At 37.7% G+C, this 26,114-nt stretch overlaps 2 protein-coding genes across 9 annotated transcripts in view; both read left to right on the top strand.

Moving 5' to 3' along the window:
• Positions 1 to 4,781, top strand: part of LIG1 (DNA ligase 1) — a 28,736-nt gene extending 23,955 nt beyond the window's left edge. For 3 of the 8 annotated variants that reach the window (XR_016398012.1, XR_015972081.2, XM_008798827.5), the window contains one exon: positions 3,454 to 3,829. The gene's annotated coding sequence lies outside the window, so the exon portion shown is untranslated. Of the gene's footprint in view, positions 1 to 3,453; positions 3,830 to 4,400 lie in introns of those variants that run through there. The other 5 variants (XR_016398013.1, XM_008798829.5, XR_015972078.2 and 2 more) reach the window with 4 other exon arrangements.
• Positions 4,782 to 7,435: 2,654 nt separating this feature from the next.
• On the top strand, positions 7,436 to 21,723 carry PRXIIF (peroxiredoxin IIF). The gene is made up of 5 exons (XM_008798830.6): positions 7,436 to 7,696; positions 7,813 to 7,842; positions 14,609 to 14,767; positions 19,887 to 19,981; positions 21,459 to 21,723. Exons 1-5 carry the CDS (start codon positions 7,496 to 7,498, stop codon positions 21,562 to 21,564), a joined length of 591 nt encoding a protein of 196 aa, XP_008797052.4. The 5' UTR covers positions 7,436 to 7,495; the 3' UTR covers positions 21,565 to 21,723.
• The last annotated feature ends 4,391 nt before the right edge of the window (positions 21,724 to 26,114 follow it).

Genomic DNA, 26,114 nt, shown 5'->3' on the forward strand with positions numbered 1-26,114 from the left:
GCTTCACAGGATTTCCTTAAAGCTTGAGACTATCATTCAAATGAGGAAAAGGGAGCTTGAAGGCATAGCAAATTTGAAGAGAGTCTCTAAGCAAGCAACAAGTGCTAAAATTTATGGGAAAAACTAAAGTTTGGTAAGAATGGACATGAATCAATAACAGGCACTTGTCCCATATCATTTGCATATTTTTTCATTTATGAACTGTTACCAGTAATTAGAAGGAGGTATCTGATGAATAACAATTGCCGACAATATCGTGTTAACGTATTAGACAAGGATAGGATCAACTGCTTATGGAGGAGAAGGATATAAATGCCAAGTGGACCCTTTAGCAAGCATGCAACTTGGGTTGTTCAACTTGAGCCTAACTCAAACATTAGGCAAGCTTAACTGTAGCATGAGTCAAGCTTGTAACATGTAATCAAGGCTTATTTTTCCTTTCACAGGATGTAATTTTAGGAACTTAACTATGCATCTTCAATTTGTTTGAGCTCATTGCTCAATTATTTGACAGATTTTTGCAAGTTAGGGGCCATGGGTTTGAATCAAGGTTATTAATCGGAAAACTTATAACGTAGTTGTAAGGTGACCTGCTTATCATTTTATGCAGTGAAATTAGCTTCACTCAGGGGCTATTTGGAGCCTTGTTGGTGGAGCCATACTCAGCTACAATGCATCTTGGCTTGTAGATAATCCATATTCAGGAGCTCAAAACTTTCCTGTTTGGATGGTGCAGCTGGGTGGGGGTGGGCGACCAATGCGGAAGGAGGGGGGCTGGGGCGAGAGAGGGCATCAGTAGGGGGGAGGGGGGTCAAGGCAAGAGGCCGAGATGAGGGGGTTGCAAAGGCAAGCAGCGGGGGAAGATGCGATGGTGAGTAGCGACAAGCGGTGCCGGGAAGATGTGGCGGTGGGGAGAGGATGTAGCATTGGCAAAGAGATGACTACTTTACTTTTAGGCACCCCTGTAACCACTTGACTGACCCTAAGGGAGGGAGGGAACCTCTCGACCGACGGTGTAGGGAGCACACGATGGTCACAACAAGAATTAAGGGAGCAAGTCACAATGATAGTGGGCGATGACATCTAGTGGCAGTGACAGCAAGTAGTGGAAGAGGCACGAGCATGTCACAACGATAGTGGGATGACATTTAGTGGTGGTGACAGTAAGCAGCGGAAGAGGCACGTTGGCAAAGTGTTGGAATGCTAGGGAGTCGCCTCAGTTGTAAAATCCACAAGGGAGACCAGGTTTATGTGGGTGTAGGGCAAGGGAAGTTATCAGATGGGTGGTGGGACAACCAAAATCTAGCTTAGCTCTAGAACCCAAGTGATTAGAGCTTCCACCGGTTGGCGATCTCTTCCTACTTTGAGGGGAGGGCAGTGATTGAAAACCTAATCTTGGATTTGGGCAGTGTGATTGTGAGATGTCGGAGGTATGCTTCTTAACTCAATGGTGCGTAGGAGGGGGAGGTGTGCAGGGGGTGTGAAGGGGAGGGGAGGGGGACGTGGTGGAGTCGGGGTGTAGGTGGTGAGGTGGATGCGTGCATAGGCCTTGCAACTCGTCCTGTGGCCAATTTGGGCATGGGACAAGCCGCAACAACATTGACCTAAGTTGCAGGCACCCACAATCACTACCTAGTTGCAAGCGTACAAATACGCATGCTGGCCCGCGCAGTGGGGGTCATATTGCACCCAACCAAACAAACCCTTAGAGCTGATACTCTATTGGACCACTCTAAAAACAGCGTAACTTCAATTTGTTAAAATCAACTCAGGTCTAATCTAGGCCTGGTCATTTGACAAAGCCTAAATCCTGCTTATTTAACTAGGACAAACAATAGGTGGTTGGCCGCAAAGATATGGGGGGAGAGGGGAGGAGAGGAGAAGTTGGGCATTCTCAGAGTTATGGAGGAAGAAGGGGATAGAGAGAGTAGTTTAAAGGAGAGGATAGTTTGATTGACAGGTTGAGAGAGAATAGAAGGGCCGATTTTGATATTATAACTTTTTCAAGTTGATATTGGTTGGATCCAAGCATTTGGAAGGGATATTTGCATTATTTGAACTTTTGGACTTTAGTTTAGGTCTGGTCACATTAATAGCCCAAGTACTGTGACTTGATAAAAACCTGATTCTAAAATGTAATTCTACATATTGCTTGTGATAAAACCTTTAATAGGAGATTTTTCTATTATATGTTCATGCTGTGAGAAGGAAGAATATAAGAGATTTTTCTGTTTCTATTCTTTTATTTTGGATAAAATAACAATTGGTCTAGGACAACTTGTTCAAATTAAAGTAATGTGGCATAATTCGATCTAACCTCAAAACCCAACCCTATTCGGGCTAAGTTTGGTCCAAGGACTTTTTTTAATAATTTGGGTTGAGTTGATTAATTTTTTTCAAGTAGGTAGAGCTTTTTTTTTTCCTTCTTTTTTTTCTCATTTTTTTTTGTTTTAGAACAGGGGGTGGGTGGTTGAGGTCATGACCTTAGGGTAACATTTTTGAGAGTGGTTGGTCTCTTTTATTACTATTTTTTAACATTATTCTCTTAATGTTACTTTTCTATCTCAAAATTGAGTCAGCAATAGTCCAGAGCTTTGGGTCAATTCAGGTTTGGATCATGGTTTGTTAGGCTGTGTTAGATTTATCAAGATCAACCCTTGTGCAGATATCGGTTGAATAGATCCAAACCATTTTGTTGTGGGCCAGGTATGAATTAAGGTTGCATCAAGTATTAATATTGTTTTAACTTAACTGCCTTGACCTGACCCACCGCAACTAGCTGTGACCCACCGCAACTAGCTGTCACCCTTAACTTACATATAGAAAGAATGATATGTATAAGCGTTGCAAAGAATATAGCAATTGGAAGAAATTATAAGATGCTAATATTCAACAATTATTGTTAATGGTAAAAGGGCAGCTCAGTGCACGAGCCTCCTGCCATTGTGGGGCATGAGGAGGGTTAGATATACATAGTCTTACCCTTGATGCTAAGTGGCTGTTTTCTTGTTTCGAACTTATGACCTCTAGGTTATAATAGAGCAATCTTTTGCTAAGGCTCCCCTCAACAATTACTGTTAATGGTCATAGATTAATTTTGTATTGCTTCTTAGGTCATCAAACTTTCTGATTAATGAACCCTCTATCACCATCGATCAAATTCACATCATTATTCTCAACCTTGACCTTTGTATGACTTGGTCATGCGAGCCTGATCAAGCATGTATTTGTTCTCATCTATTGGGAGGCTTGAGCATTTGAGTTAAACAATTGTTCAACTTTTTGTTGGAAATGTCTCAAGTATTGGTGCACATGCAATGCCCTCCCAAACTTTTAGACTTAATGATAGCAATACCTTATTACATTAATATAAATATGTAAACCCTGTTGCAATTTGATGTATTAGGTTATATCATAGTGCTTACTATTATTTTATTGTTAATGCTACTGTAGGGCCTTAATCAGACGGCTATTTAATTCAGGGTGCCCATTTGGTGATTCTGACAACTGGATAATCTTATTGTCCATGAGGCTGGCATCGATCTTCATTCATCAAGACTGCAAGATCTCATCATAGATGTTGTGGGAAGATGAACTGGTCTGATCAAGGAATGATTGTGTTTCTCACCTTTTTTGTATGTAAGACTGCTTAGCCTATTCAATTGGAGATCGTCTATCTGAAATATCTGTTTTACTGATGAACCAAACAAGTAGGTATTCTGTCTTGACATCTTTTTTGTGTGCTAAGGTTTTATTCTTGTTGTTAAAAGCATCCTACTAATTGTTCAATTATAATCCATTAGAGTGATACTGGGAGATGGTAACAAAAGCATCTTAGGATAATGATAATGCTGTTACTACTGAGTTAAACTGAAATAATGCTTACTGGATTTGAGACTGAGTCGAAATTGTGTGGAATTGAAATATGGTGGTTTGCAAAAAAAGTAAAAATATAAATTGGCATGTGTGATCTTCGGCATCTTAATTGCCTATAAACTCAAAAATTCGTGTGTTTCTGAAACCCTTTACCTATGTATTAAATGATGCAAAAGAAGAGTATTTCAAAACAGATCACATGCTTGGAATCGAAACCATCTGCCTTGAATAAACATGTTAAAATACATAAAAACTGTATTTTAAATACTCGTGGTGCTTCTTAACCCTTAAATCAATCAAATTATTTGTTGCTATTTAAACTGTCCCTTTAGGAGAATTTGATGCATAAGCATGGGTTTACAAAAAGCCCATGATTTTGTGGCTAATGAGTAGTTTAAAAATAGTAGACCAAGTCTCATGATTCAGATCTTCATTTTAAATCTATCATAATTGGATTTGACCTTAATTTTGGTTAATATTGTTCAAATTGTTGTTGCTGGTAAAGATGTAATATCCACTCGCAGGTTAATGCTGCATCAAATCACTTGTATAATGCTCCATTAAATCACTTGTACACCTAAAGGTTGGCGTACACAAGTTCCCGGGAAGTGAATTGGCTTCTTCTCCTTCTTTGTGCAGGTGCGGAAACAACACTTGTGATGTTGTATATGCATGACTTTGTAAATCCAATTACAAAGAACATGATCAGCTGCTAGTAAGTTTAAGAAATTCATGTTGTAGTGTTTTCTAGTTGGACTATAGTCTGGGTTTACTCTAATATTGATTGTAATGAATCATGGCCTTACCTAAAAAGGCTAGCCATATGATGCTATTTAGGTTTTTTGAGCTTGGATAAGTACTCAAGATTTTTCGAGTATATAATTGATATGGACTAAATACTCGCATACATAGATCTTCATATACTTCTCTTTTAAATTTTTGTTAGACTAAGGGTCCAAATTCAGTGAAAACCAATAAGTTATCTTGGAAACAAGCAAGAGTCTACCCTTTCCTAATTAATCAACTTAGTTGTCCCTCAAATAATAGGGCTGTAGATCCAAAACTTACACATTAGGACTCGTTCAATTTTGGTTGGAGTAGCAACTTTGTTAAATGGAGTAGAAATATGCAGCTGTAAAATTGCAAGAAGTGGAAGAGATCTACCGGACTTTGTTTTACCAAGGGGGAGTGAATGCAGTATACGTTGCTTTTCTAATGATTTTTCTTCGAGTTCCTTCGGTTTCCGTAACATTTTCAAGTAGTCTCTCATCGCTTTCTTGCCTTCTCTATTTCCCCCCCAAACTTAAGAAATTTATCTATTTTGATATTAAATTACTTCTGCTTTTTTTTGCTGCTTTAAGTTCAACAAAAGAGGATCAAATCTTCATATGATTGCGTATGATCGAGTCGTGCAGGACGAATTCATATCTTCAATCTGTGTTTTACTAACAACACACATTTTAGGATGAAGGGGTTATATATCTGAATGGTTGAGAGTAAAGATCGTCGAACCGGTATTAGTAGGCGAACCGGTATCGGTAGGCGAACCAATAGGCCATCGGATCGGTTCAAACCGGTACCACTGTTCACACATTCGAAAGCCAAAAAAATTTGGTCTAACGGTATGGGACCGGTATGAGCTAGTACCAATTTTTAATACCGAATCGGACCAGTTAGAGACTGGATCGGTTCGGTACGCTCTGTACCGGTCGGTACGGGCCGATTTAGCATACTATGATTGAGAGTGTGGCATCATGGGAGAGAGATCTGTGCAAATACTTGGCAAGTTATGTGCTTGGATGCTTTTTTTTTTTTTTCACAAGAGATGCCCTTATATAATTTTCTGGGGGGCATACCTGTGGAGCTCGTAGGATGACATTTTGCAAATATGCAAAGTTGGTGAAGTAGGACAATGGGCTCAGCTAGCTTTCTTCCTTTGACTGGATATCAATATGTATACTTAAATTTTGACATTCATATCCTAAACTTCATCCTACTATTGTCTCATTTCCATACTGCTTTTTTGATATAATAAGTAACAATAACAGGAAGAAAGATATTCTTTTCAAAAGCCTAGTATATGGTATTCTTTTGGTATTTTTATTTTCTCTTCTAATTTCTATCTTGTTACTAGTTTGTTGTTGTTCCTCCTATTTTTCTAGTCCAAGTTCCTTCACTCTCAAGGAACAGAGGAATAAGAGAAAAAGAAATAGCCGAAGAAGCTGTTTTCTAGTGCTGTTAAAAAAGATAACTTCATTAGCACTTTGCCATTGTTTCATCAACAAAATGGACTAACCGAACAAGCCGAAGATGCTGTTTTCTAGTGCTAGTTTTCGTAGACATTTAGTTCCGATTCCTAATCGCTTCCAGACGTGGTCTCTTTTTGTCCTGTGGGCTATGGTAATTGCCTGATAAATAACAAGTAATTTAGACAAGATTATTACCTGAGAATACCCAGCATGACATGCCCTTTTCTTCTTCTTCTTCTTCTTCTTCTTACTCTTTGTTCCTGTGTACATCAGAAATTACATGGCCAAACTAGGATGATTAGAAGATATATCCACTCTCACCAGCCTGCACGGTTCTCAAGTGGACCTTAAGTTCTGCTGGCTTCTCTTTATATCCTCTCGACCTTTTTTCCTCTAGTTCTAAGAGATCTATGAGTTCTCCATTGTATACTACTTCCTGTATTTGGTCAAGCTAGTCTTCATAATAGAACTCTAAGCACGGTGCACGTCAATGATTAATCAAGCTGTATTTGATGGAACATCATGAACAGAGAAAATATTATTACCAGGAACGAACTGCCTCTTCGAATTCCTAAAGGGTGCAAACTATTATAACTCATCCTATTTTGGATGAATATATCCTTATATATATATATATATATTGAAATAAAAAAAAAAATAAAGGTGTTCCTTAAAATAGTTGAAATGTATTTAACAAATTAGATAAATTATGAAAAAAAAAGTTTCCTCGTACTGAGAAACCACGTTCATGAATATTACTTAACATGCATGAATGGGCAAAAACTAGGTTCTTACAGTTGGCCAACTATCACAAAAAAAAAACCCTGCACCACGGCATGGAGCCCTTCTGCAATCTATGGTTGGGACATGCAAACCACCAACACCTTCATGCCACGTAGGTCTTAGTAAAAAAAAATTTCTTTCTTACTAGCTTGACGTCTCAAAAAACAGAAAGAAAAAAAAAAAAAAAAAGGAAAAAAAGAACACTAGAGGATGTCAACGGTTGTCAATTTTTTATAGGCTCGTTGCTGCTTGGTCCCACATACGTTGGGGCCGAGTTGTCACTTTAAGAATCCCGGTTTATTTCAAGTACTGCTACCCATCCCCGGCGAAATCCCCGAACACGTTCCAATCCCATGTGGCATCTCGTCATTGGCTTAACACCAGTCCGAGTTTTTGAGTGGAGATTAGCCCAATCTCTCGCCGCCACGTCAGATGCGTTTAGTCCCAGTTGGGGGAGCATGTTCCCGTCGCCGGTTCCTCCCCCAACCGCACCCCACCCCCCCGCCACACGTCGGCAGCCCTAGGTGTGGGAGAGGAAAGTTTTTTTAGTTGGACCGAAAGTGAGCGAGAGCAAGAGGAGGAGAGACATGGCGTCGGCGTTGATGAGGGCGAGGCGATCCGCGGCGCTGCCGTCGGCGGTGATGGCCGTCCGGCGGACCTTCGCGGCGGTCTCCGTGGGGTGCGACATCGTCTCCGCCGCCCCCGGCGTCGCCCTCCAGAAGGCTCGCAACTGGGACGAGGGCGTCACCTCCAAGTTCTCCACCACCCCTCTCAAGGATATCTTCCAAGTCTTCTCCCCGCCCCAACCCTCTCTCTCTCTCTTTCGGAAGGGTCTTCCTTTCTGATCGCGATTCTCTGTGTGTTTGCTAATCATTTGATTTTTTTCCCGTTAATGTGTTTTCAGGGGAAGAAAGTTGTCGTCTTTGGATTGCCTGTAAGTCAGTTTACAATTTCCTTGCTTTTTTCGTTTTATTTGAGGTAATGATCAGAAATATATACAGTTTTGATCTTTTTTTTGAACTGGAAAAGAGCGCTTTCAGAGAACTTAGGTCTCAAAGTGGGATTTAATGTGAGTTTCGTCGGGCAAAAACTAGGTTTGTAATGTGTGACTGTGATTTTGGAGATTGTATCCTGGCATCTTTATTTAGTGTTAGCCTGAGAGAAGGGTGGGCGAGTCCTACATTCAAGGGAAATCTTTTTGATGAAGAAACAGATGAATTTGAAAAGTTTAATGTCCATTTGCCTACATATGGGATAGATGAATATGTCTCTTTTTGTTAGATCCAATCATGGCTTCTTATCTATTTTGCAGTTGATAGTCTAGCCTAGATATAAGCAGAGTTTAGTAGAAGGATATCCTTGGTCTGCTGAAGGGAAAAATATTTGATTGGTTCCTTCAATCCTTCTACACTGTCACTTCATGTGATCTGCTTTGAAGCTTGGTGTTTAACTTGGTCCTTTTGTATCTGAATCAGAGGTTTGAAAACTGTGCTTCGCACTGTGGTATAGACTTGATTCTCATGTGCTGCTTGGAGGTTTTCTATTGTCAAGTTTGGCTTACAATGCTGAGCTTTTGGGTTTTGGTTCTCATTTGTATTTTTACTTGTCCTCACCCTGTTGAAGAAAGGCAAACACAGGATATCCTTCATTTCAATGTTTTCATTGTTTCAATAAAATTATGATATGACTTCCCATAGAAGCAGGTTAAAATTGAAGGCTAAGAAAACCTTATAAGAACACGTATTATGCACTATGGGATATGAACAAGGTACCGTACCGACACATAGTATACTTGGGCATACTGGTTCCGTACTGGCACGCCCATTTTTTTTTTTTGAAGCTTTTCAAGTTGATTTAATTGGTAATCAATCTTTTTAAACTTTTTTAATGATTTTAAGTCTAATTTGATATTTTTGGATGTTTTTTTTATGTTTTTATGATCTCGGTTTAATCTAAATGATGCATCTTATTGTTTTAAAATGATAAAAATCATAAAATGATTAGTAAGATGTTGTATGCTACAAGAAGCAATATAAAATATTCTCAAATTAAGTAGTAAGGTAAAAAATATAAAATAATACAATCAATTATATATATTTAAAGTACAGTATATATACCGATATCTAAAATCTCGTCAAGTGACGATGTTTCTCGTAGATATATAGATCATTAGCATAATCAGGAGGTACATCAGCCCGCCTCTCTAATCAAGCGGCATTGTAGTCTTATATGTTCATCTCATAAGGAACGCACTTTAAGTTATAAGCACTCTTGAATCTCTCGCTGAAGCTTCGGCTCTAGAGGTATCCTCAACTTGATAAACTAACTGATAAAACGACTATGAAGGAGTCCATCCGAATAAGCCGGCAGCAAAATCCAACCTGTAAGATGCTTCGGGCTGCGTAGGTAGTAGACACCGGAAGATGCGTCAGATGCACTATATCCATATCCATATCCGTATGGGTCATAGGCTGCCTGTGACTGCGGGTAATAGAATTTAGTATACAACTTGGAACCTGATATGTTTATGGATCCTACTCTACATGTGAGGTCATATGCAGTCGCATCGTGTCCTCTTAAATAATCTCGAGGAGCCCATCTCCTATATGTAATTGAATTCTCGTAGGCTCCATCAGATCGTGCATCGTGGTCCCTATCCTATGCAACATGCATAAACTGGGACTCAACGGTGAATCGAAGACCGCTCTGTGATTGTCTTATAAATAGTGGTTTCATGTTCTCTACTTTCTCTCTAGCCGACAAATTTATGACCACCAGAATTGCTGCTTAGTCTCGAATCTGAGTGAACTAACTCCTCGACACTCTTCATTGGGGCTGCAGGTGCCTTTTATTTTTTATTTTTGGCATACCGAGTAGCTGCCTTCTTATTCTCTCTGTATGGCTATGTTGGGAGGATGTATGTTGCCCTCCCGACTGAGTCGACCGGATAGCATAATGGCCTCATCTAAGCATCTTTCGATCATATTTTTGAGAGGATGTCTCGGACAAAGAGTCAAGCAGTGACCAGCTTTTCTATGGCTATAGCTAATCAGCTGGAAGAATGCGTGAAATATTGCTCTTTGCTCATTGCCCTACATCGACCCTAGCCTTGCTGGCTACAAAACTGGCCGGTCGTAGAGGCGTTCCTCGCCCATCAAGCTTCGGCTTCTGCTGCTGGCCCATAAGTCATCCGATCATAGGATCATGCTCGTCATTAACGAAAGCACTATGGATCGGATCTATGTACTTTAGCTCCACTTTCTTCTGAATGCACTTTTAGGCGCTTAAAATTTTTCACGAAAAATCCAAAATGAATCCATTATTCTATTGCAACAATATTGACGAAAATTACATATAATATAGTATCATATTAGTAACCATCTAATGTCAGGTAAATCATACCATTTAGTACCATATTGAAGAAAATGAATCCACCATTTAACTTATCTTTTCTAGGTATAGGCCGCGACTTCTGGATTAGGCTCCATCTTGTAAATCACATTACGCAGAGCGGCCAGAAGTTCATCATCCATTTTGATTCTAGCTACGGTGTACTGCAACCGAGAGTTTAGATAGTATGTTGCAGATAGAGTTCGTTATTGTCTTAGTAAAATTGTACAAGTACACGAGCACTCTAATTTTTAATATTCTTGCTTACTTGCTAGATCCAGTCCCTGCCCATCTGATAATCCTACCGCCGCTCAATGATGCCGATGTACTCATGGACATACGTCGGATTTGCATCCATAATCTGAATCTCTATCCTCTCCATCATGTGATACAAGAAGCCCATATGGGGTTATCTCTCACTGTCCACGACTCGAAGCACTTCATACAATGGTCTAATAGCCTTTGCTATTGTAGTTGCCCACTGCCAGAATGTCTGCGTCATCACCAAGTCCTCGACAATTCTCCTTTAAGTGCCAACCCTCGCATATCTATTTTTCTGCCACTCGGGACTGACAAACATCTGACGTAAAGTCGATTTCTTCTCAAGAAGGCTATCAAGTGTAATGTAATTGGTAGCAAACCTTGTGACTCATGATCTTAAGATCTCTCTTTCACATATCTTCTCATCAGTGAAAGGACCCATGTATGGTTATAAATATATCTGGTGATGCTTTGGGCTATCTCCATTGTTTGTTGTACCCTACGAATCTTTGTAATGTCTATCAATATGAGGTTGATACAAGTGCAGCACATGGAGTCCAAACAATATGTGGTCGCTGCTTCATAAAGATGTTTATGGTGGTATTATATTGTGGCCCATTATCAGTGATGATCTGCACGACATTCTCCTCTCCTATCTGATTAATCACCTTCTTCATCAATTTAAGGATGTACATGGCGTCGTGCACTTGATCTGAAGCATCAACTGACTTGTGGAAGAAAGTCTTCGTATCATAATATGTCAAGAAGCCTGGTAGGACCGGTCCAACCATCACACATCATCGTTAGTCATATATGGGCTACCTGCTCTTGTATGAGGCAATCCATTTCTCTAGCATCTTATTATTGTCAAGAAACTCACCGTAGATGTCCTTTGGATCTGAAGGATCTACACCGGGACCGACAGCCTATATGGCAGAAATGACAGACCTATAGTACGTATTGTTTGTCACATTCACTGAGATGTGGCTAAAGTGGAATCAATATCCAATAGCTCGCCACATATCCTTCTTCAGCATTATGTCAACTTTCTGTTGCTTTGAATCTCTGTTGGGAAAGGCATGTGGATTTAAATGGATGGATGCTCCTGGTGGAATTTTTCTGGATGATTTTTTTTTGCTACCAAAAGCCTCTAGCATAGATGCGATACGGCTACCGCCTTTGCTGACAGCCTCCCTGGCTGAGGAGATCCTCTTGAACTTTGGATCTACCCTGCTGCTCGCAGAACCGGAGCCCAACTCATAGTATGAGGGCACAAATGGAGCCGTATGCCCGGCCACGTCATCCTGTTGCCACTGATCTAGGCTCCTATGCATGGCAGCCTGGATCGGTGCTTCTTCGTCATCTGGAGCGGACGCCTTCTTTGACTCCCTGGAGTGATAGGAAGGTGGCTCTACCACTCGATAGTCCACATCCGTCTTCTTCTTGGAAACCCTCTCTTTTACTGCTCTGAAATCAGCAAAGTGGTTCTTTATCAGTTGTCGAACCTCCCATGGGCATTTTCGACACATAGATACGTTAAGGTAGCCGCCAGCCAAGTCTTGCTTCAACCTGGTTACTCCTCCTCTCTTGAACTCTGTGTTACCCCAGTTGCACTTTCAATGATGTCGACTCGAGAGCATTTGCTTAGATCCCAACCAACGTCATACTTTGGCTCTTTTTTTTCTTTATGGCTTCATTTTTGCAGATTTATCAACTACGTTAGTTTATCAATTATTTAAAAATAATTTTTTTTTATTAAGATGGAGATAATTTTTTTACGTCAGAAAATACATCTGATTTATCTAATACATAATATTAATTTTTTATTTTTTATTTATATATTTTTAATAATTTTTAAATTTAAAAATATGTTTCAATATCATAATTTTAGAAAATTATGTTTTCTACTTCAGAAATTACTTCTGAATTATGTAATGTGTGCTACTAATTTTTCATAATTTTTGGTATTATTTATATATTTTTAATTATATTTTTAAATTTAAAAATAATTTTTAAATATTAATATTTAAAATTAATTTCAGCGCAGATTCATGTAGAACCCAATAATGAATGCTACATATATTTTTCTAGGCCCGTGGGCTATGCGGAGGTGGGCTTGTCCCTTCCTCCCCCTTCCCCTTTATGATCTAGCAAAAAAAGATATTTATTTCTTATTTTTTTTAAATTTAGGCCTCGGCCATTATGCGCATGATCGCATCAAAATTTGAATAAATGGACACCAAATTTTGTTGGAAAGTAGCTTGCATGCCCCTAAATACGCTTCTAATTTTACATTTTTTTAAATTTTATTTTTTAATATATTTTTTATTTTTTAATTCAGAAATATATTTTTAATTTTTAAAAATTATATATTTTGAAAATTAAAAATTTTATTCATCGTATAGATCATCCATAGATCTACAACATGTAACAAAATTGCCCAAATCGAAAATTTTGACATGATCTTTCTTTATTTTGTAAATTTGAGCTATTTTTTCAAGCGTCCTCAAAAAAATTGAGGGAATGAGATAGAAAAAATGAAGCACACTTGATTTAGGCTCGAATCTTCCTTCAATCATGCTGAATTGGTGTGATTTTCGCTGTGAGGGAAAGGAAAAAATCCGGAGAGCTTAGAAACGATGTTGGGAAGGCCTCCTCAGGCTTTCCCAATGTCTTTTAATCAGCAAACAAAGGAATGGGGAGGGGCCCAGTTCAAAATCGGGTTGATTCGGTTCGCACCGAGTTCGGTTCCGAACGGTTTCGACTTTTTTTCGGTTGGTTCCGGTCGGTTCGGAAATGGTTCCGGCCGCTTCGAGACCGGAACCGACTCCAATAGGTGAACCGACCCGGTTTCTTATTGGGTCAGCTCGGTACAGGCCAATCCAGGCGGTTCGATCCGATTCGGCCTTCCTTGGATATGAAGGTAATTTTTTGAAGGGACACCTATATATATAACATGTGATTTGACTGGCTTTTTTTGCCTACCTTTTGTTTAAAGATGATGGCCTGCAAGGTGCACATCACCGGAAATCAAATCCACATGTTCTATGTTTAAAGAGAATGAGTTAAGGGTTTACTAACTCATCAAAGACTAATAGAGAGTAATCCTGCATTGTACTGAAGATGAAGTGGAAGAGATATTCTAACTTAACTAACCATCAAATGATTGTGGGAGGCAAATGACTCTGAATGTTGCTGATTAGACTGGTGAAGTATTCTTGTATGAGTTTAAGCTTAAAAGCTCATAAACAGCTTCAAGGTTAGAAACTGAAAGACTGATAGAAGTATATGAATATGAATGTTTGTCTCAGCATGCAAACTGAAATAATGAGATTAGCTGCTAAAGGATGTTGGAAGTGGGTAGATAGGCTACTCGGGATGAAGAGATAACAATATTTTGTGTAATTTATTATGAATTATTGGAAGAACTTAACACAAAAGTATTAGTTGTTTTTATTTTTTTTTCTTTCTTTCTTTATTATTGGTGTTATTTATTTATATTTGCTGTGCTTATGATGCCCCTTTCAGATTATTACTTATTGTGTTCAAGCTAACAAGGTATCTTCTGTATGCACCTTTTTTCAGTATTTATTTATTATCTATATTCTATTTTAGTGGATGGTGGAGAGTCATTCTTCAAAGATTTTGTTTGATTTTTGGGGTTAGTGGGTGGTGACAAAATTCTTTTACCATATTCATGTTCGTGTTCATATTAAGTGTGATGAAAATAACAGTCACTGAATAACATTGCTGTGTGACAGGGATGCGCTATTTAGGAAATGTAAAGGTTTTAGTTTATAATTAAAATGCTAACTCTTCATAGTCTAATTCAAAACTTCCTATCTGCAGATTAGTGGATTAATTGTCTCTCAAACGAGGGCTTAGTATCTTTCACTTTGCTTGTTTCATTTTGTAATGGGCTCTATATCATTTGCTTGGTAGAGGCCTTATGTATCTCATTTCTTGTAGTTAAATAAAATGTGCTTATGTTTCCAGCTTCAAGTTAATCTTTTGGTCATAGTTACTTAAATTGTGTTAATTGTTACTAGGGAGCTTTCACTGGTGTTTGTTCAGCACAGCATGTGCCTAGCTACAAGAACAACGTTGACAAGTTCAAAGCTAAAGGGATTGATTCTGTAATTTGCGTGGCTGTCAATGATCCATATGTTCTGAATGGTTGGGCAGAAAATCTGCAGGCGAAGGAAGCAGTAAGCATTTTTATCCTTCTTTCTTGCTTTTATTTTTGTTAAATGTGGTTATGGATTGAAGAACATACTGAGTAAATAGGATTTGATTTCATTTCTGTTGCTTAAAATGATTAGAGATACAAGGTCATTGGTAATTATATCCATAGATATATTTTGTAATTCATGTCATATTACTTTATCATCCACAAGGTTTTCTTATCACATAACAAGTTCACAACTTGATTCATGGCTGGCTTTCTCATGTTGACAAATAGTTTACGTGCAAGTTATGTGTACTTACATGGATGCAAGTTTACTTTAAATCTTGAGTGCATTTATATATGCTACTGATATGTATGACATATATGTGGATGCCTATGCAAGAAAATGTATGCATGCCAACATGCAAGTATGCATTTTAGTCTGTGAATGTGTCATTTTTTGTTGTATGTTTCATTCTTATGCATGTCTTCTTGGGTGCTATCTACACTGGAGATGAGCATCACATTCACACCATTGGGTTTCATGTGCTATTGCAAACCTGAAAGTTATTTGTTCATCCATTTGTATGCAATATATTATCAACGCATGATGCAGCACGAACACAAATAATCCATTTGGATAAATGACTAACGTCCTTTGAGTGGATATAGAGGGCATTTCCATCATTCCCAAAGTATGAAAAATCTTCCTGTTACAATAACTCTACCTACATGCATTGTAAATGCGCATGCATACAACCAAGTGCTTTTACATTGGTCAAAGATATTAGAAGAATGGAAGGAAAACTTAGAAGGTGAAATGGAGAGACACACACAAAAGAAGTATGAATTCCACATGCTCCGAGACTTCAAACGCCATATTTGATAAACCCAGGGAGATGTGGGCATGATTTGTTGTACCGTATCAAACCGGTGCATACCAACCGTCCCATTCCGGTGCATACCGGTGCATACTAACCATAGTTACCATACTGGTTCATACTGACTGTGCTAGTACGGAATTAGTACGTGGTATTGGGGGATATCGAGTGTCGATACGTTGAATCGGTCCTCATACTAGGTATACCGACACAGTAACAGGATGGTACTAGTACAAGGTCTAGTACCCAGACAACGAACCTTGGATGTGGATAATATGGATAAGTACTTTTCTGGTGACAGGGGAAACATTTTGGGAGATACCTGTTATGCCATTAATATTTTATGGGTTTGAACAATATGAACTAAAAGAGTCTAAGCATATAAAATGTCCTTGTCTTTTTTATTTGGAACTTTATTACTTCCTTTAGATACTGCTATGGTATCTTTATCACTATTGCAAAGTTTTAAAACAACGAAGGCATGAGGCAAGTAGTTAGGGGGTGCTCAATGCTTAGGGGCAAGACAGGTGCTCAAGTGACCGCTTGACCGCAACCACCACTGCTACTAGGGCCATATTAGTGGCCCAGTAGTAGTAGTCCCATAAGGAGTAGGACCACTATAACTAGTGGCGTCGTAGGCATCAATGGCAGTAGCAGAACAACCAGTGACCACCAGCAACAATAGAACCACCACTATTGCTATTGGTGGTAGTCCAGGCACCCATTCAAAAAATAGAAAAGAAAAAAAAGGGAGAGTAGAAGAAAATAACAGGAAAAAAAGCTTACCTTGGTAATCCATTGCCCTTCACCGTTTGCTTCTCCATCACCAAGTCCACCACCTCCACCTCATGTCTTCATCACCGTGGCATGTCCACGGCCCTTTGTTGTTTTGTGCTCAATATTTGAAGTTGATTGGCGACCACCACCGAGGCTTCCACTAGGCCACTAGGATTATTAGGATAGCTATTTTGGGGATGAATGGATGAGAATATTTGAGGATTTGAGAGAGATAAAGGTGAAAGGGCAAAGGTAATATTTAAAGGATCGGGTTTAGTTGACTTATGTAATAGGTAGCTAACCGATTCAACCTGAATCCAGTTCACATATTTGCTTGCAGGGTTCGCCTTCTCGGTACCGGATCCCATACCAGTGTCACACTGGCACAATGTCAGTATGGTGTAGAATGCTCGGTACGCCATCCGTACCGGATATCGGTACTGAACCAGTATGGTACGGTACGCCCTATATCGCCTGATTCGGACCGGTACGGCGTACCTTGCTTGCTTGAGTGCTTGCCCAGATTATGTGCTTTAAGCATGATATGCCTAGGTGCCCACCTTGTGGCGAGCTGATTTCTTGGGCCCACTCAACCTAGAGAATTGGGGGACCAACTTGCTTAAAGTGGGTGTCTAGGCAAGCACCCAACCCATTTCTTAAAACAGTAGAATATTGATACTTTCAAGCATTTTCTATATTTTTAGATGTAATTTGATGTTTATATGAAGGATTTCCACTTCAATGCACCAAATGCTAAATTATATTTGCAAAGGATAATGTAGGAAGTAGGAGTTGTATAAATTTGGATGCATGTACTTGACCTTAGGTCCAATTAGTTTTGCATTTTGATGGATCAATTAAAACTATAGAAATGATCATAAGTATTTTATTTATTATTCATTGTCATATTTATTCGTATTCTTTTGTATGAAATGTACAAAAGAATACCAAATGACTATGAATTTGAAACCAGGATTTTTATTTTCTTTGCATGTCAATAAAAACACAAGTTTGATTTTTTTTAAATAAAAAACTTGGAGATACACATAGACAAAATAACATACACCTATGTACCATATATCTCTCCTATTATAATGAGAGAAGGTTTCATAGCTAGATCTCCCTTGGTGCTTGGACTCTTTAGTGGCTGAACTTTTTTCTTTTTTGGGAAGGGCATTTTAAAGTTCCTCCAGGAGAAATAAAGGGGCCTCCATGATTTTGTGCCGCTCCGCTTCCCAATCAGAGAGGAGAGAGAGGGGGGGGGGCAGAATGTAGAGTCTCCTTTTTTTCCTTTAAGAAGAAGTTGAAAAGAGAGTGGGAATTAATCCATGTCCCCCCTTTCCAAATTCATAACTTCATATTGGAAAAAGAGCTCCCTAATACTTACCTCTTTCTTAATTTATGTTAAATATTTATTCTTTTAACGAACTCCTTAATATTTATTTTTTTAACAAATTCACAACCATTCATATTTTCTCACATGCCTCAATATATTAGATTAGGATCACAACTATTTCTCTTTCTATGGCATCATATCCACCTATCCATCCAATCATGGGCACAACACTTGCCAAACACTAGTATAATGAGACTAAAGAGACAACCTTTGCTCCTTCATGCTGGTCTCTGATACCAAAGTGTTACGAGCCAAAGAGAGCTCGTAATGGATCTATGGCCAAGTAGTGGGCTGTTTTGTTGGGGAGCTTTCTTCTTAGCTATCCCTATTTTGGATGGATAAAGGGATAGAAAAAGGTGGGATGTGTTTACTTTGAGGGAAACCACAACCTTCAAGTAAGATAAGCTAGCAGGTTATCTTTTGATTTTTATCCATACCAAGATTCGCCATCTCGGTACCGGACTCTATACCAGTGCCCCACTAGCACAGTGTTGGTATGGTATGGTACGGAGTTTACCATACTGGATAACGGGACCGAACTAGTACGGTACGCTCCGTACCATCCGATTCGGGCTGGTACGGTATACCATGATCCACACCTTCCATTCCATGCAATTGTCTCTATTTATACACACGACTTCAACGAAAAGTGGCTAAAAACAAACTAAGAAAAAGCAACTACATGATAACAAAAAGCCAAAAACTAACTCCTACTAAGATTCCTTGTCCTTGTCATGTGCTAACTACCTTGACTCCTTCAATCCATGACTTCAATGTGGACTAACCCATGACTCAAATATGCTGCTGAAATGATGGCCTTGAAAGCCTGTTTTTGCATGAAAGTAGGACACTAACAAGTTCCTAAAAGTTTTAGAGAGATATAGAGGTTAATCTTGCTTTTCCCAATCAGTGAGCAAGAATCTTTACTTCACAAAAATTATTTCTCAGAGTTTATCCTGCACGTTATTTAATTTGAAGAGCAAATTTCCAAAAACAATTAGTGGACTCACCTTTGAAGGTTACTCCTTTTCATCCACTTAAACTTAAAAAATGCAATATGAAGAAAATTGTCCATTGCCTGGGCTATCTCATTCAGATGAAGTGATTCAATTTACTCTCTACCCATATTCTCCACAAGCTTCCCTTGGCTTCAATATATCCAGATATGCAGGAGAGGCTTCTTGTGGGCTAGCAACTCTGGATCATTTGATCCTTATGATAAAATAATCCATCTTGCTATCTCCTCCTCACTTTAGATTTTGCTAGTATCTTTCCTCTGACCAGCTTATTGTAAATGTCTGTAAACAATAGATTCTGGCGGTTCCTTGTTTTAGTAGCTTTGGCTGAGGCGTTTGAAGCATTTTTTAGTCTTAAATTTATGGTTATCTGGATCTCTATGCCTTTTCTAGGCTCATATTCCTATTTTGTTTTCAATGGCCAAATTTTCACAATTCCAAATTTCTCTTTCATACTATTTTCTTGTCCCAAAGAAGTGGAAATTTGGATAATAGCAATCGATCAAACCTCTGAACTAGCTGCCACCAGACAAGGTCAATTCCCATATCAATTCTAGTTGTGCAGTTATTAGTTTGCAATTTTTGTTTATAACTAAAATTATCTTTCATTTGATAAGCATAAACAAGATGCTTGGATTCATCTAACAAACATGTAACAAGAAGTTTGTTTATAGTGGGACAATCTAGTTCAATGTGCAATCACATATGATCATAAATCATAACTGATTCATACGTATGTGACAGATCACTAATATATTTTAAATTAGAAAATTATGCTGTCCTTGGGTATGAAAATGATGAAAGTATATAACTATAAGTGTGTATTTAATCTGGACAAATAGTGAGACAACTCTAATATGTAATGGTACGAAATGGTTTGTTCCAACCTAATCATTTAGTATCATTTGGATGTCAATTAAGCAGTGTTAGGTTCAGAGTGTACCTCTTATTTAACATAGTTTTTGTGCTTTTTTGTTTTGGATGTCAATTAAGCAATATCAGGTTAGATTCTATAATTATCTTGTGCAAGCACAATGTATCTGTGAGAAGTGGACTAAATTCTGCACACCTTTCTTTTTCCCTTCATAGATTGATTTTTATGGTGACTTTGATGGGAGCTTCCACAAGAGCTTGGAGTTAGATATGGATCTTTCAGCTGCTTTGCTTGGACCTCGTTCTCAAAGGTAGACATAGCACGTACTTATTTGGTTCTTTTGCATGTTGTATGGTTAATATGTGCTCTTAAGATTATATGAACGACATGTTTCATTCTTAAGGTATCACAATGATCTAAATAACGTGATTTGCTTAGCCCATTAACATTTGATTCTTGGTTTAGCATTGGTGCTTATAATAAAATTTCATTCATGCTTGATTTCTAGGACATAACAAAAAACTTGCAACAATCTAGCAATTGACAAGTAAAGTAATGTTAGAATAGAAGGGAGTATATGCTTGTTTATATTGCTTAGAAGAGTGGAGAGTATATGGGAGGAGAGAGGAAAGGAGATGATAAGAGGATCATGGAATTAAGAGAAATAAAAAAAAAGGATAGAAGAGGTAAGCTTATGAGATGATTAGGTTAAGGTTAGGTGTATTTTATATCATAGCTTACTGATGATGCATTGTCGTCTATTATATGAGTTAACTTTGCATTTGTACTATATGTGTGAAATTTTCATCTAGGATCATTCTTTCAGCAAATTGGAGCCATTTTATTTATTTCAAGTAGGAGTAGGAGTAATGAGAGCAATTCTATTCTAATTTCATTATGTTTCTTGGTTAATATTTAAGATTATACTTTTTCTAGGTTTCTAGTCTCAATTTTTTAGTAATTATTGTCTAGAAGTCCTACTATAAGTGTATACTGGTTTCGGGAAGTCTAAAATAAATAATAAATCTTTTGGGTGGTTTTAGTTGCTTCTTATATTTTGTCAAAAAAAGTCTTAGCTTGTGCAAGGGTTTATAGATAGAATTAAGTCTATAGGAAGGAGGCAAGTCCTCCGTTATAGAAAAAGATAAACTACAAGGATTTAAAAAAGGTTAAAACATTCATCATGACCTATAACAGCTTCAGTCCTTGGATGTGCTTTGATTTGTGCTGAATCTGGAAGCATGCTTTTCTATTTGTTTTGCAAATATGATTCATGGAAAATGCCCAGCCAAATGGTATAGAAGGATATTGGTCAATTAAGTAGGATCCTTAAGTGCAAGGCTATATTTATCAACTTGTACCTTTGGGTCATAGCATATGTGAAGGACATTTTTGTGTTATCGAGATTGCAATTTTATATGTACTATCTACAATAAGGTGATAGTATGACTGCTTTGTGGTACACACCATATTTATGCTTAATTAAGACTGTGCGCACTTGTCATGCAAGTCACTTTATTTTTCTTCCAACTTCTTCATTCTTTTCATGTTTAATGCTCATATAGGATACTTATAAACTTAACCTAGAAAATATGGCACTAAGGTGGTTAATGTTTTGTCTGTGTCTAGGCTCTTATGATGTGAACTGAAGTGCAGACAATAGAATTTGCCTCTGCTGTTTTCATTATTATTTATTTTGTCTTAGCTTTAGACAGCATCTATGGTATCATAGTTGTTTTGGAGTGTCATGGCGTATTCACTTGATGGAACAACTGCTTGTTTTGCAGGTGGTCAGCGTATGTTGTTGATGGCAAGATAAAAGTGCTTAATGTTGAGAAAGTCCCTTCAGAATTCAAGGTTTCTGGTGGTGAGGTAATCTTGGGTCAGATTTGATCTGTTTAGGGGTTTATGCGTGTTTGACTGTAATATGCTTCTGGGTGACAAATAGAAATCTTCTTAATAAGTGAAACTTGTGAAGGGAGCAATGAACTCTGCCGCCAAATTCTTGTTCGATTTGTTATAATAACTACATCAATCATGATACGTTTTTCATTGTTGATGGCATGCATTTTGTTGACTGTTATCACATATTCAGAGACAACCTGTTTCCACATGCACATGGCAGGATATTGTTGAAGTCCATGCTAAGCTCTTCATACAGATTATAGCCTATTTTATAGAAGAAGCAAGGAAAGCTTTAAATTTCACATGATAATATATAATTTGGCCTAACTGAAGTCCTCAAGCCACTATATTCATGGCCAAAAACTCGTTAGGGTATCTATTTACCTCTTTATTTTTTTCGTAGAATGTGCCTATGTAGTATGTTTGGCATTCAAGCCTTTGTTAAAATAAATTATTATGTTTGGAGCTACTAGATGTCTGAATGTTGGTTTCGTTGGGTTGCTTCGGGAGGGATGGTATATTTTGTTGGTACTAGCAAGTTGACGAAATGATCTGCCTGGTGCTTGCTACTTTGTTTAATAAGCTAATTTGTTTGTTCAAGGTGGGATGTTTGTACGTAAGAACATTATGTTTTGTGATTTAAGTGTCATTCAGAATTACAATTTATGGTCTGAGAAGGATGTATATTTTTGTTCAGTAGAAATGAGATGATTTCATTTAGCAACTCTTTTGTGCAATATTATTGGTTCTTCTCCATCTCAATAATAAATAACAAGAAAGGTGAAGAGGAACAAGTCCAAGTTACAATATATATAGGCTGCAAGTTTGGTCAGTGATGAGAACGCTCATTCTAGAATGATAAGATACTCTAATCGAATGCAACTTCAGGATGAGATCTCTATTAACAGGTAATTAATTGCCTAAATTGCCAAGGGTACTTTCTAGAAGCCTATAACAGAAGTTGAATGGACATTTTCTCCTTCCAAAATAGCTATAGGAAAATTTATATGTTAGGAGGGGCGAGGTTGGCTTGCCAATAAATTTGAGTTCAGTAAAGCTTGGCTACAAACATGCAGTTGCTGATTTTGAATTTAAGCAAGAATTCTATTTACAAGTTGAAGGGGGGAGAGTTTAGCACCTTTAAAAACCTTTGATTTTCTAGCCTTCCAAATGTGCCACAAAATAGTAGCAGAGAATAGGTGTGCACTGGTCGGTTCGATTTAGGAGGTAGTTTGGAAACCAAATCGATTTTTTTTTTTATAACTGAAATTATAACTAATAGTTTATAAGAATTGAATGAAATTGAACAGGAAATTTGATTCAGTTTTAGTCCGGGTTATTGACTCGAGAAGGTTTCATTTTTGGCTCGGACTATATACTATAAATTTTCATGACATTGTTATAAGTTTTGAGGCTTACACATGTATTAACCCAATATTAAAACAAGTTAGAATGACAATCCAAATTTATTTACTAAGCCAATTAGTAAATAAATAAACAGTCAATTTTTTAGTTGACTAAGCCAATATTATTTACTAAACCCAATATTTTTTCACCAAAAAGCCCTGATATTCAATTATATAAGCCAATTTTTAGGTTTGGGTTGGTTTTTTAATAAATCCAAACCTTTTTTTTTTTTTTGACTTGAAAATTTTTCAAATTAAAACCGAACTGACCATAGAAAAAGCTGACTTAAAAACTAAACTGAAGTGACCGGGTTAACTCGGGTTCTCAGTGTGCTCGGATTTTTGTACTCCCCTAGCAGCAAATATAGATAAAGAGTGATCAGTCTTATTCTTGACTTCAAGTAGATCTAATGATACCAAACTGCTCGCATAGAATCTCTCCAAGAACGTGTTTGGCAATATCCCACCGGATCTAGTGGGATTAGTGAGGAAGCAGGAGGGAGAGAGAGGAGGTAGAGATCTAGTGAGATTCATGGGGCTGCAGTATTTTTTTTAAAAAAAAAGACATCTCAAGATTTTTTTTTTTTCTTGATTTGGTGGGGACCAAGCCCTGCAATACCTTGGCCCCTCCCTGTCCCTATCTGATGCTTTCTTCCCTCTTGACCCAGTCGGATTTTGGCAGATCGTTCCTAAAAGAACAAATGTTCATATATTTCTAAGCCTTGGAGGCACGTAGGATATGTGGCATTAAATACAGGGACTCTTTTGCTTCTTTCACTTCTAGTAATAATTGTGATATCTCCAAATAAAGAGAGGCATGCAAGGAGCCAATTATTTGATACTCCACATCCTCTAAATAGGGTTTACCTTTCGGACATGTGAAGAAGATGCTATTTATGTTTTTTTGAAGGGATTTATATGCCAATTTGACAATAAAGGCACCATGAGGTGTTTTGATCCATATCCGAGAGGCCTTTATGCCAGACTCCTTGCTGTGACCTGATACTTGAAATATACTGTGTGATGATTGCATCAAACAAGTCCAAAATAAAGTCATTGTGCCAATGATTTGTTGAGGGTATGATCAAATGACTTACCTTTTAACATTTGTGGATTTCTCCTAGGAATAGCAAATGAATTTTGGCAATGTAGGGAAACATGAATCAAGAATGCTAAGGAATTAAACAGTTCCCAAAACCATCCACCAATGGCACAAGAAAGTATTACATGCTGCCCTGCTGACTGATTTTATGGTTGCCGAAACAGAAATGAATCGAAGTCTCTTGTAGAGGATCTGAACTTAGATATTCTTCTTAGATGCTTACGACTAATTATTAATTAACTTATTTATTTGCTCAAAGAAAATGACTCTAATCAACCTTTTAAGGAAGGTCTTACTTTTTCTATCAGAAGGCAGGATTTACCTTTATGAGCCTTCATTGTGCACAAAGTTTCCTGTAAATTTCTTTTACAATAATAATTAGGAAAAAATTAAGCACCAACAGTCCAAGTATTAGCAACGGTAGGTGATTTGAGTATGACAAACATAAAAGTGATCTCCTTCTCTAATCGCCTATAACTGGTTGATGCGCAAATAATCAGTGATAGGATTTAACCCTTTAATCAACAGAAAGAAACTTACAGCAACTATAATCGCTTTAATAACAATTTTAATGATGTTCAAGGAATAGGAGATTGCAACTAAAAATTGGCTGCAATGCATCGGATATGGAAACCTTGAGTTCAAGAATTAGTGGCAATGTACCAAATGTACAGAGCTCAATCATTAACAGTTGATAAGAATGCATGGGATGCAGAAAATTTAATATCGAATGCATCAGATGCAGTAAGTTCCACTGTTCCTACACACAAGGAGGCAACAAAATGAACATAGAGGTAATGGACATTGCATTGACACTGAAGAGAATGGTGAAGCATGTGGAAAAGAGGAAGTGTGACCGGTAATATGAGATATAGACGGGTGGTGATTGCTATTATACTGAAGATGAACAGAACCACTAATTAACATGGAATAGGGAATGAAGCAGATGTTAGTGATGAATTATGAAGACATGAACAGACAAAAAACTCTTGCGATAGTTTTCACCATTGATCTTCTTTTTTCTTCTTCTGAAGCAAAAGATTTCCACTAGAACTTGAGAGCACCATGTTTTTGAAGAAGGCAAGCCTTTTGATTTGAGCTTTATAATCAATTTTCGTGTAACATCTATACATTATTGTTGGTAGCTTGTGCAAAGGCGTTTATTCTTTGCACTAAAATTATTAAACCAATTTATTTTCAGTCACATGTTTAGTATAAACTCCTTTGCAATATTTCAATGATTTAACATGTTGGCTTGCGCATCCTCCAACTAAGCTTTATAGTACAAAAGGTCGTAGTATTAAGTCATGATTTTCCTGAACTCATGCTATGAAATCAGGCACAAGTAGTGCTGCATGAATTTTCCTTGTTTGGGTGCCTTTCTTTTTGTACTATTTAGTTTGGTTTAGATTATTTAGTCATTCTGGATCTTGATCAGCCCTAACTTGGATTTTGCTTTTAATATCATTTCTTATGTTTGATTTTGTAGACTTTGTAGAGCAGTCATCGCTTTTGAGGATAATAATGGTCTGAGGAAGTAATAATTTCTTCATATTTTTATTGCCAGCACTCAGGTTTCCGATGACTGCAAATCCAATGAAGGGTTTGCATTAAAATTAAGACTTCTTCTTTAGAAAAAGAAAAGAAGGGTCCCTGTTCTAATCTTCCTTTAGTAGATCTCCTTTCAAAATGCATAACAAGAAGTTGCTTTCATGGCCGCTAGTCATGGTTTTGAACATTTCTCTGCATCTCGTTATTAGGAACATTTGTAGTTGTATGCTAGAAATTACGAGAATGGACAAAAAAACAAAGGTCTGTCACAACTTCTGAAACATGCTACTGTTGATATTACCCAAAATGTTAAGCTAATGGCACGCAAAATCGCTAAAAAGTGCTTGTATCTAATTTCACATCAAAATCAAGCTAGAATATGCCAAGCAGGCTAGAAAGTCATTCAGTTGGAGTAGTTTTTTAATGCATGACTTCCAGTGCTTAACATCTGGGTATCCTTCAGGTCATGGATGTCTCTA

Source organism: Phoenix dactylifera, chromosome 12 (genome assembly GCF_051530095.1).
Source record: "Phoenix dactylifera cultivar Ajwa chromosome 12, Ajwa_hap1_PhDact_Kaust_v1.1, whole genome shotgun sequence".
Taxonomy (NCBI): Eukaryota; Viridiplantae; Streptophyta; class Magnoliopsida; order Arecales; family Arecaceae; genus Phoenix; species Phoenix dactylifera.